General features: G+C 42.4%; 2 protein-coding genes across 6 annotated transcripts; one reads left to right on the top strand and one right to left on the bottom strand.

The window, feature by feature from the left end:
* Positions 1-231: 231 nt before the first annotated feature.
* On the bottom strand, positions 232-5950 carry LOC105025061 (zinc finger protein 624-like). Of its 3 annotated transcripts, none has more exons than XM_010895475.4 (7): positions 5835-5950; positions 4273-4475; positions 4059-4160; positions 3839-3934; positions 3623-3733; positions 3412-3535; positions 232-3291 (listed from the first exon to the last, which is right to left on the bottom strand). In XM_010895475.4, the coding sequence occupies exons 1-7, from the start codon at positions 5860-5862 to the stop codon at positions 464-466; spliced, it is 3492 nt and encodes a 1163-aa protein (XP_010893777.2). In that variant the 5' UTR covers positions 5863-5950; the 3' UTR covers positions 232-463. The 3 variants fall into 3 exon arrangements, with proteins under 3 accessions (XP_010893777.2, XP_010893778.2, XP_010893780.2); XM_010895476.3 differs by lacking the exon at positions 5835-5950 and adding an exon at positions 5674-5766; XM_010895478.3 differs by lacking the exon at positions 5835-5950 and adding an exon at positions 4727-5179.
* On the top strand, positions 5921-10512 carry LOC105025059. Of its 3 annotated transcripts, XM_010895471.4 has the most exons (8): positions 5921-6193; positions 6911-7113; positions 7215-7316; positions 7400-7589; positions 7768-7863; positions 8427-8537; positions 8625-8748; positions 8861-10512. In XM_010895471.4, the coding sequence occupies exons 6-8, from the start codon at positions 8481-8483 to the stop codon at positions 9580-9582; spliced, it is 903 nt and encodes a 300-aa protein (XP_010893773.2). In that variant the 5' UTR covers positions 5921-6193; positions 6911-7113; positions 7215-7316; positions 7400-7589; positions 7768-7863; positions 8427-8480; the 3' UTR covers positions 9583-10512. The 3 variants fall into 3 exon arrangements, with proteins under 3 accessions (XP_010893773.2, XP_010893776.3, XP_034148379.1); XM_010895474.4 differs by lacking the exon at positions 7400-7589; XM_034292488.1 differs by lacking the exon at positions 7400-7589 and having other exon boundaries at positions 5921-6817.
* The last annotated feature ends 914 nt before the right edge of the window (positions 10513-11426 follow it).

The raw sequence follows: 11426 nt of genomic DNA, 5'->3' as shown, positions 1-11426 counted from the left end.
ATCATCTACATGATGTGCATATATATTGCTCACTTTAGAACAGCTCTCTCTGATCTTTGTGACAAATGTGATTCTATAGATGTTGTTTGAATGTAACTTATTTTCAAACATCTGCTTTCTTTGCCCTCACATGCAGATCATTCCAAGTTTAGATTTTTTTACTGCGCTTTTTTTTTTTGCATGATGTTGCCACCACAAATAAAGATTTCACGGGAAGCAATTGACTCTTACTTAACTGCATGACAAGTTGATGTCCTTTATTCATCCCAGAATCCAACAGTCATCACTACAACCATAGTATAAAAAATACTTAACATTTTTCATGGCAGGGTTGCTAGAGCAGGTTGAGTTAAGCCCCTGTCACTTGCTACTGGCTACGTGAAAACATAAGCTACAGATTGTTTATATACACCAATTGCATAACAACCATAATGTATAGAACATTAAGATATAATCTGCACTTTCAGTAACTAGTAACCGGATGGCATTTGTCTTTATGAGTTCGTAAGCGGTCTCTTCGATTGAAAGCTTTCCCACAATCCCCACATTGGTATGGTTTCTCTCCTGTGTGAGTCTTAATGTGTCTGGCCAACTGACTAGAGGTGCCGAAGTACCTGTTGCAGGTCAGACAAGGGTATGGCTTCTCCCCGGTGTGACTTCGTCGGTGTACGGTTAGATAATGGGCTTGAACAAAACCCTTGCCACAGTCCTTACACTTGAATGGCCGCTCTCCAGTGTGGTATCTGATGTGTATCCTCAGCTCAGATGCTGATTTGAAAACCCTGGTACACTCCTTATAGGTGCAAGAATAAGGATTTTCCCCTGTGTGAATCAACACGTGTCTCGCCAATGGGGCAGGGCTGAAGAAACCCTTACCGCAATAAGAGCACGGAAAACGCACCCCTTTGTGATATACATTCTCATGCATTTTCATTTGACCTTTGTCCTTGAAAACTTTGTTACACTGGGAACAGGGGAAACGCTTCACCTGAGTGTGAACGCGGTCCATGTGTGCCTTTAAAATTCCCTTGGTTTGGAAGCTTTTTCCACACTCCCAGCAAAGGCACGGTCTCTCTCCTGTATGTTTTCTCTGGTGTGTCACAAGAGCAGTCTCAAAATGAAACTTCTTTGGACAGTGGGAGCACTTATATGGGAGATCCCCGGTGTGAGTCCTCTCGTGTCTGATGAAAACGGATAACTCGGCGTAGCTTTTCTCGCAGAATGTGCAGCGAAATGGCCCACTGAACTGATGGTCCTCTACATAATGTCTTGAGAGGTATCGTATTACATTGAAGTTCTTATCACACATGGTGCATTGGACTGGCTTGTGCTCCACCTTGTGTATTGCAAGTGTTTCTTGGTCTGGGAACATTCTTCGACAATAGGCGCAACGTAGCGGGTTGTGGATGCGTTTGTGTGCCGTCAGTGTGGATTTTAGCCCAAACTCCTTCCCACATTCGTTGCACTTGTGGATCTTCTTTTCTCCCAATTCAACAGGCTCACCCTTCTTCACTTTGCAGAACAGTCTCATGTGCCTCCTCAATACAAAGTCAAACTTGTACTTTGACCCACAGCGAGGGCAAGCGTGTGGGCGTTCGTCAGAGTGAGAGAGAATGTGGTATCTCAGGTACCCGGATATAAATTTATGGCAAATTGGACATCTCGCACAGCGTTTGGATGATCCTATCGATGCATTCAGTTCCAGGGTGGAAGATGGGTCTTTGGTTGCATTGGTGGAGGATGACTCACTCTCCTGAGGCGCTTCCTCCACAGGAAAGACACATTTTTCAGTATGTTCCTGGAAGCTTTTCAAGGTCTTGTAAATCTTCTTACAGGTAGGACATTGATAGGGCCAGTCTCCAGTGTGGGTCACCATGTGTTTCCTAAGAACTGCCGGACGCTGGACGACCTTACCGCACACCTTGCATGTCCTACGTTCCAGCGACCTTTTGGCTCTTGCAGATGACCCCTCTACAGAATGCATGTAGGCGAAGGCAGAATTCTGTTGGCTCAGAGTTTCCGAGACTTGTATGAAACCTGCTGTTATGCTCTGCTGGTGTATGCTGGATGGCCCTGGGTTTGTCTGTGCCATAGTTGGAAGACTGCTGCCCTCTCCAAGCTGCCCTTGTTGACTCAGAAACAGACAAGCCTCTTCATGAGCCTTAAGACTGTAATCATGCTTGAAAGTCCTCTCACAGTTACTGCATTGATGAAGGCCTTTTTTTGGATGGGTTTCCATGTGGATCTTCAGTTCAGACGAGTTAGGGAAGACCTGTTCACACAGTCGGCACTTTTTGGGCTCAGTGTGGATAATCTGATGCCTCTTCATGCTCGAACCTGTGGCGAAAGTCTTCCCACAAACAGGACATGTCTTGCAGACAATGCGCTTCTGGTCTTTTTCTTTCTGTGCTGCTTTTTGTCCTGGTGGAAGTGGCAGAATTTTCTTTAAAACCCGACCCTTGTATTGCATCACTGATACGGGAGACTCGCTGTCCTGAAGCGCTTCCTCATTAGGAAAGACACATTTTTCAGTATGTTCCTGGAAGCTTTTCAAGGTCTTGTAAATCTTCTTACAGGTAGGACATTGATAGGGCCAGTCTCCAGTGTGGGTCACCATGTGTTTCCTAAGAACTGCCGGACGCTGGACAACCTTACCGCACACCTTGCATGTCCTACGTTCCAGCGACCTTTTCCCTCGTGAAGATGACCCCTCTACGGAATGCATTTGGGTCAATGCAGAATTCTGCTTGCTCAGTGTTGCAGAGACTTGTAAGATTCCTGCGTCACAGTTCAAACTCTGCTGGTCTGTCCTGCCTGACTGCTCTGGGTTTGTCTGCCCCTCTACTGGAAGAATACTACCCTCTCCAAGCTCCCCTTGTGGAAGACACCCCTCTTCAATTGATTTGATCTGATCCGATTTGGGGGTCTGTTGTTCTAGATTGGGTGTTTCGCGGTGTTCTTCACCATGAGTTTCTTCGTTTTCTGGAGGAGGCTTTTGGATAAGTTTTACCGGCCTCTCTACACCATCTTCCCCTATAACCATCATTGTATTGTATTCCGGTTCAATCTCCTCTGTCTCGGGGTTAGCCGCATCATCCTCTGCGTCCTCCTCCTCAGTAACAGAAGAAGGCTGGTTTTCCTTGCATTCACCTGACCTGCCATCCACAAACTTCTCGGTTTCTTTTACATCCATACTTCCTTTCTCTGCCTCTGACGGAATCACCACCCGTTCCACAGGAGGAAGACAGAGAGCTGAGAGAATGCAGTCCCCATCAGTGGACGATGGAGTGTCTGAAAAAGAAGGAAGAAAGGTTACCAAACATCAATACATGGTAATGCTTACCATTGCTGTGTAATTAGATTTATCCATGATATAGCAAGAAAATTATCCATCCGGTGAACGTGCCTTACCATGGTTATCCAGCTGGCCAAGGTCTCTGTGGTACTGAAGCAGGGTTTTCAGCTGCTGAGGGTGAGACACTGACTCCAGACATTCCTCCAGAATAGAGGGGACATCACTGAGTAGAGAGGCAGCCTGAAACAAAGAATACAGAGGTAGAAGGAATATAGGTAAAATTCACCCAATGCCTAGGTTACTCTATATATTTTATTGTAATTGTACCTGTTGGAAGTTTGACACAAGAACTAGCTTCTCAAGTCTTGAAAGGAATTGCCACATGAGTTTCTGTATCGCTGCATCATAAGTGGGGCCAAATTCCACAGGAAAAACATCCTAAAATTGAGTAAAGAAACGTAAACTAGAAAAATATCTAAGGAGATGATTTAATTGATAGAAATACAGATGTAGACTGCCCACATATATTCTACGCCCACTGACCTGGAAGAAATGATTCTTCTCATCTGGGTCTGTCAGGAGGGTTTGAACCAGCCCCAGGAAGTTTGATTCAGATAATCCCACCTCTGCATCGGTAGCCTGAAACACAGAATATAAACATTGCCCTATAGATGTTGCTTGCATTATGTTTTTGCTATGATTAATGTCTATGATTAATGGATTCATTTGGATATTAGCGGAGGCCCAGCTCTAAGGAGCCCACCTGTGTTCCCCAGAGAGGTGTGAGGGTCTGTATCCTGTCCAGATGTGTCTGAATGGTCTCGAGGTCTGCGATTGGTTTAGAGCGACACAACTCCAGGACCAGCTGAAAGCAGAGAAAACCAGTCAGAAACTATAATAGGGGAGATAAACAAATACTAATTATAATATTTTTTTTCCTCTCATAATAATGAACACTTGCTCCACTTTGCTCTCACCTGTGCACGGAGACCCAGAATAAGTTGAGCCCTTTGACTGTTATTCAGGATCTCTGGAACTATCTCTGTGACCATGGTAACAAACTCCTCCAGCATCCCATAATCCATCACATGTCTCTGCTGGACCGTTTGCCAGATGGCTGCAGAGACAAGCCTCAGTGGTGAGATCATGAGGCGCAGAGAGGGGAGAGGAAGAAAGGGACCTAAAACACAAGAGTTGATTTTGTTAAATGATAAGACAAAAAAACACATTCAGAAGTGTGAATGATCAACAGAAAGTAGTGAATGAATGAGACAGACGTGAGCAATAACTCAAACATATAAAAAGAAGTGTAATCAAGGCATCCAAGAAGTCCCAAAGGTCTATGGCACAAAGTGGACCAGCACAGGCTAGGTTTAAGACTTGCTTTTGACGAGTGGCTAAATGGGGGATACAAATTGACCAGGATCTCACCGCGCTCTAGTGACTCTCTCAGGCGCCTGAATTGCTAACGCAGGTCGTCAAGTAAGTGGGTATACTTTCATATGTTGACCAACGTGACTTCCTGGTTAGAAAAGCACCGTGGGAATAAACAGAATGGCATGCCGCGGTCTTCAGTTGTTATGAATCCGTTGGTAATATCAAATCGCTAGCTTGTAGGGCTGAGAACTCACATTTTAATATTGTCATGGTACTTAGTTTCTGATGCCAAATGTATTAAGACTGTCACATTGTAAAACAAATATAGCACGAGAGCAACATGATAAATCGAGTTGAGTAGTCATGGAAATTAAATGGCAAAAAATGTATTGGATCACCATTACAAAATAAGATGAAGAGGTAGAAAATGAAAAATACTGGGAGTTTAGTGCAGGTACACGGACTACTACCTATTTTCTAGCTAGATACCGACGCCTAATCGGAGATGTTACAGAAAAGCAGAGATATAAATCCATAACATTGTTAGTCAAACAACTAAGTCGCGTTCACGCTGTCATTCTGCGTCACGTAGGATTAAATTAAAGCAAATTGTCTTCGAAGTTGCTAATATTACACTTACAAATTATACGACAGTACAAAGAACAATTTACATTCATCGGGTGACAATATTAACACATTTTCCTTTTTAACGTTATTATAGCTAACATGGTAACTAAATCCCATTACATTTTTGGAGTACGCTCCTTGACTCCAAATTACCTATAATGCATCGCTCGTCTATGTCAATTTCCCAATGGGCGTTAACACAATTTTCCGTGGAGTTTCCTATCTCTACTAATGTATATCCGGCCATATAACGTTTTTGAAAAAACAAACGAGGCCACCATTGATTTCTGCTTTAAATGATCACCTTCTTGTCACATAAATGTTTAAAATCAAGAGTACAAATGTTTTTGTTTTCATAAAATTCCACATTATACCTCCATAACAAATTAAAATGAGTTATTCTGGTTGTGTTCATCATTCTTCGGTTTCAGGAAGTTAGCCACTTCGCTACACGTAGCCAGCTAGCTCCCCATACCTTGTAGTACCCACTTGCAGCTTTCAGATTTTTTTGTTGTTTCTCAAATATTTGCTTTACCTTTTCCCACAGGGATGTTTCTTTCCATGTTGAGTGTTCCTTGTAGTTACATTCAAAAACATAAGGTGAGATAGTAAGGATGACTATAGCCACGTTTACGCCAAGCAAAGAGAAAAAAAAACATAATGGTCCCCCTTTCACATCCGTGTGGAAGCTATTCGAAAGGTTCCGCACAGCTCTTAAGACGGAATCATTGAAGTGTTAACAACTCCATACGGAATCATTTTAGAGTAGGTCCGCAGACCAGCGCTTTGTTTACCAGCAGTGGCATTCTATTCTATAAATTAAAACCTCAACTCAGTTTGAAAATGGCTGCAACGAAGACCACGCAATGGGAGAACATATTTGCGGAATTAATGGTAAAATGTCATGATATGTATAATAACACTACTGTAATTCAAACTAGTACAATACAGTAGCAACAGACGGACAATCTAGCCAGCTAGCAGTAGCCTATACAGTATAGGACCTTGTCAGAATGTATTCCGACCTTGCACTTGCTGTATAAATACATTCACGTATCCAAATCACCCGGGGTACGATTGGATCAGAACAGCTTTCTGTGTGCATGATCCGAGTTTGTCCTACTGAATTTCACTATTGGGCTCAGTCTCAGTACCTGCGTCTAGGTGAATATTTAATGACCAATTGTCATCTGAGTTCAGGATCTCCTAATATAATTTGCCATTAGTCAGTTCTGCATGGTACCCGCAGAGTGTGCGGTCACCATGGAGAGTGTGCGGTCACCATGGAGAGTGTGCGGTCACCAATGAGAGTGTGCGGTCACCATGGAGAGTGTGCGGTCACCATGGAGAGTGTGCGGTCACCATGGAGAGTGTGCGGTCACCATGGAGAGTGTGCGGTCACCATGGAGAGTGTGCGGTCACCATGGAGAGTGTGCTATTATGCCCTTGGTCTGTTCCAGAGGCCCTGAAACCCTCTAAAATATACGGTTACCTGTCATCTTTGTGTGATTGGCAGAGGTAGGGACTTGGTTTTTGTGTGTAAATAGGAGTGCAGCACAGAGGCTGTCAAAGCATTACATTTGTACAACAAAGTAAACTCCTGTGTTTTAGGTCCCTTTCTTCCTCTCCCCTCTCTGCGCCTCATGATCTCACCACTGAGGCTTGTCTCTGCAGCCATCTGGCAAACGGTCCAGCAGAGACATGTGATGGATTATGGGATGCTGGAGGAGTTTGTTACCATGGTCACAGAGATAGTTCCAGAGATCCTGAATAACAGTCAAAGGGCTCAACTTATTCTGGGTCTTCGTGCACAGGTGAGAGCAAAGTGGAGCAAGTGTTCATCATTACAAGGGAACATTTTAATATGATTATAATTAGTATTTGTTATAGTTTGACTGGTTTTCTCTGCTTTCAGCTGGTCCTGGAGTTGTGTCGCTCTAAACAAATCGCAGACCTCAAAAGCATTCAGCCACACCTGGACAGGATATAGACCCTCACACCTCTCTGGGGAACACAGGTGGGCTCCTTAGGGAAGAGACTCATCCAATTTGTTTTTTGCACCTTTATTTCCATGACGGTTTAAAAAGTGTTTTCTCATAGGTATCGTGTCCCTCTGCAGCAAATCACATCACAGATAATTTGTGACGTGCAGGAAACAACATATGCTGCTTGTTTACAATCCCTATCCTAATAATAAAAAAAATGGAGAACAAGAACAATGAGAGAAATAGAATGAACACAATATAACATGAACACAATATAATGAACACAACACAATTGCAGACATATGGTGAGAATTACGTTTTAAACAGAATTGATTTGCATTACATTTGGAATTGTAATGAGTATTCTATTGGCACCTAAGTAATGTGCTATTATTGTAACCTTGAAGATTTCACACTACTAAATGACAATATATAATTAACGTATCTTGAATTAATTCAAGATATTTTCATTCATTGTTTCAGGCGACGGATGCAGGGGTGGGATTATCTGAATCCCACTTCTTGATTCTGGTTCAAACCCTCCTGATAGACCCAGATGAGAGGGAACATTTCTTCCAGGTTAGTTGTGGGTATGGAATAGCTACAACTAGGACAATAGTAGAATTTCTGATCTCTGTATAATGATTATCCTAATTCTGTCTTAGGTATTGTTTACAGTGACAACAAATTGAAAATGCTACTTAGGGTTTAGGTACCATGGTCATAATAAATGTTTGCAAGTTGGCCCTTATAGATGTGATGCATGACATTAGATGTTACATTTAGACATACATGGTAGAACAGGCTAACTGATTCTGAACATGCAGGCGTACAAAAATGATGATTTACAACACAACTATATTAGAGCTATCATTTGCATTGTCCTAGCTATGGGAAATCTTAAGGGCATGTAGTTAGCCATCTTGGTAGTTGGTCATTAGGTCTAACATAATTTTTTTTGCCTGTATGTCCAATTCAACTCCCAGATGCACAGCAAAATATTTGTTCGCACTTGATAGCCCTATGAAAGCTATTTTTATCAAGGCGTCATCCATAAGCATCATTAACAAAGTTAAAATGTTTCTTTTTACTGCAATTTAAGTAACCACACCTGAGAAATGTTCCTCTTTCTTCTGTTTTAGGATGTTTTTCATATATAATTTGGTCCCATTTATGACACAGCCATCCAGAAACTCATGTGGCAATTCCTTTCGAGACTTGAGAAGCTACTTCCTGTATCAAACTTCCAACAGGTACACATAAAAGAAAGTCTTTAGAGTAACCGAGGCATTTTGTGAATTCTACCTATATTCCTTCTACCTCTGTATTCTTTGTTTCAGGCTGCCTCTCTACTCAGTGATGTCCCCTCTATTCTGGAGGAATGTCTTGAGTCAGTGTCTCACCCTCAGCAGCTGAAAACCCTGCTTCAGTACCACAGAGACCTCAACCTGCTGGACAGTCATGGTAGGCCACACTCCTTGTAGAATCCTTGTAGAGCACGGCTCATCGTCAGTGGCAGAAATGAACATTTATTCACTTGCGAACTCGGTTTAAACCTTTCCTCACCCCTTTCTAGATACTTTCACTTCTTCCGATGGGGACCGCATTCTCTCAGCGCTCTGTCTTCCCCCAGTAGAAAGGGTGGTGGTAACAGCAGAACAGACCAAGTCAGAAGAACAGGGATCATCCATTGAATTTTTACGTGGATACATTCTCCAAAGAGTTGGGGGTGGAATCTGCTACACAGACCGAGTACACAGAGAAGCAAGTGTCATTGTGATAAAAAGAGAAGAGGGTCTGGAATTTGAGAAGAATGAAAAAGTATCTTTAGAGACAAAAGAGAAGGAACCAATGTATAAAACAGTGATGGTTATTGGGGAAGATGGAAGGAATGAGTCTTTGGTCAGAAACAAACCCCAAAGAGTCCAAAATAATGCCAGTGACATGCTTCATGGAAAGAAATGTGGAAAACCTATCCCTTCACAAATGAATAGGATTGACCTGTCTGATAACATCATAGTGTCCATGCTTCACAAGTCCTCTGTGGAGCTACAAAGGATTGACACTACTAACCTGACATTTCCCTTTGGACCAGAGACTTTCAAGCACTCACACACTTCGCAAACTCACCAAAGGCCTTGTTTGTTGGGAACTCAGCAACAAGAGGATTTACCTTCTGGAGAAGGAAAGACTGCATTTACTACATATGAAGAAGACATTGCACAAACCTCCACAGACCATAGAGCATGCAAGGTTTGTGGTAAGACTATGTATCGCATTGGATACTTACCCACATGATGATTCACTGAGAATCACCACTATTTAATCAAAGAAGTTAAAACAGTCCAGAAACCATCATCTAATGGATGCAACATGGAGCCATCCAGTGGTATTCCTCTTGGCGCAATAGCCAAGGACAGTGACTCGTCATCCATCAATACACTAGAGGACCCACCATGCAACCCAGAACCCAGCCAGACCAAAGTACCCAAGTCAAACCTAGTCGAACACAAGAAAAGCCAATCTGATGACAGCCCTTGTCTTTGTTGTGAGTGTGGCAAGGCCTTCTTTACCAACATTGGCCTGCAAAATCACATGCAGACAAGTCACAGTGAAAAATCCAAGCAGTATGGTTTCCCGTGCTGGCATTGTGGGAAGCTCTTCAGGCATCCTAAGTCTTGTGCTAACCATGAGAAGTCTAAGCATGAAGGGGTGCGTTACCCGTGTTCCTACTGCGGTAAGCCGTTTGTAAGGGCATCTACATTGAAAAGGCATGATCTGATTCACATGGGGGAGAGGCCTTTTAAATGCAATCATAACAACTGCGATAAGGCTTTCAGGTCTAAAACTGAACTGATTATACATATGAGATACCATACTGGAGAGCGACCTTTCAAGTGTGATGTCTGTGGAAAGGGCTTTGTTCAAGACAATTTTCTCGCTACGCACTACCGGATTCATACAGGAGAGAAACCGTATTCATGTTCCCTGTGTGACAAAAGCTTTAACAACCATAACAGCGTGAAGAGACACATGGCTACACAATCAAATGAGAAGCCTCATAAATGTCTGGACTGTGGGAAAAAGTTCCAACAGAGAACCTTGTTGAATGTACATCAACAATCATGTACAGTTAGGTCTGTAAATATTTTGACCCTGATGCAGTTTTCATAATTCTGGCTCTGTACGCCACCACGATGGATTAAAAATGAAACAACTCTGATACAATTTAAGTGCCGACTTTGAGCTTTAATTTAAGGGGTTGAACAAAAATATCATATGAAACATGTAGGGATTGCAACCATTTTCATACACAGTCACCTTATTTCAGTGTTCAAATGTAATTGGACAAATTAAAAATCATAAATAAAATGTTCAACTTTAATACTTTGTCGAGAATCCTTTGCAGGCAGTATGGAAGTTTCTGCAGGACGGACTTATTAACAAACAATAGTGTCCTGCCCTTCTGGAATGCAAGGAATCCCAACCAACAGCAGAATATAGAAGACAGTGGTGTGTATAAAAGCTTGCCCAAGTAATAAAAGAAAGTGGCATGATAGAGTCCAGGGTTTTTAAAACAGAAGCTGAGGCATGAATAGTAGATTAGCAATATCTAACACCGACATAAGTGTCCTGAACAATTTAATTTCTATGTCAAGATGACAAGCTTGCTTTATTTCTATAGAAGAACCCAATTGTAATCGTCATTATTTTTTACCAACATCTATAAGGGAATTTTGTAATGCTTGGAAGTCAGACTGCAAGTGCAGTTCAGGTGATTGACTCGGCCATTGCAGAATATTCCACTTCTTTGCCTTAAGAAACTCCTGGGTTGCTTTCGCAGTATGTTTTAGGTCATTGTCCATCTTTAAAATGAAGCACCATCCAATCAACTTTGCCGAATTTGTCTAAATCTGAGCAAACAATATATCCCAATGCAATTCAGAATTTGTCTGGCTGCTTCTGTCACATCATCAATAAACACTAGTGACCCAGTGCCACTGGAAGCCATGCATGCGCATGCCATCACACTGCCTCCACCATGTTTTACAGATGATGTGGTATGCTTCGGATCATGAGCCGTTCCAAGCCTTCTCCATGCTTTTTCTTCCCATCATTCTGGTACTGGTTGATCTTAGTTT

This window comes from Esox lucius, chromosome 5 (genome assembly GCF_011004845.1).
Source record: "Esox lucius isolate fEsoLuc1 chromosome 5, fEsoLuc1.pri, whole genome shotgun sequence".
NCBI lineage: Eukaryota > Metazoa > Chordata > Actinopteri > Esociformes > Esocidae > Esox > Esox lucius.
This window is presented reverse-complemented; position numbering and strand designations above follow the sequence as displayed.

Bases quoted from the DNA above. Each gene is read 5' to 3' on its own strand.
- LOC105025061 (XM_010895475.4), bottom strand. From the start codon at position 5,862: ATGGAAAGAAACATCCCTGTGGGAAAAG. The intron at 3,935-4,058 runs GTGGGCTCCTTA...TCTGTGTTTCAG, and splicing joins CACCTCTCTGGGGAACACAG to GCTACCGATGCAGAGGTGGG. The intron at 3,734-3,838 runs GTCAGTGGGCGT...ACTCAATTTTAG, and splicing joins AGAAGAATCATTTCTTCCAG to GATGTTTTTCCTGTGGAATT.
- LOC105025059 (XM_010895474.4), top strand. From the start codon at position 8,481: ATGTGGCAATTCCTTTCGAGACTTGAGAAGCTACTTCCTGTATCAAAC. The intron at 8,538-8,624 runs GTACACATAAAA...TCTTTGTTTCAG, and splicing joins CTGTATCAAACTTCCAACAG to GCTGCCTCTCTACTCAGTGA. The intron at 8,749-8,860 runs GTAGGCCACACT...ACCCCTTTCTAG, and splicing joins CAACCTGCTGGACAGTCATG to ATACTTTCACTTCTTCCGAT.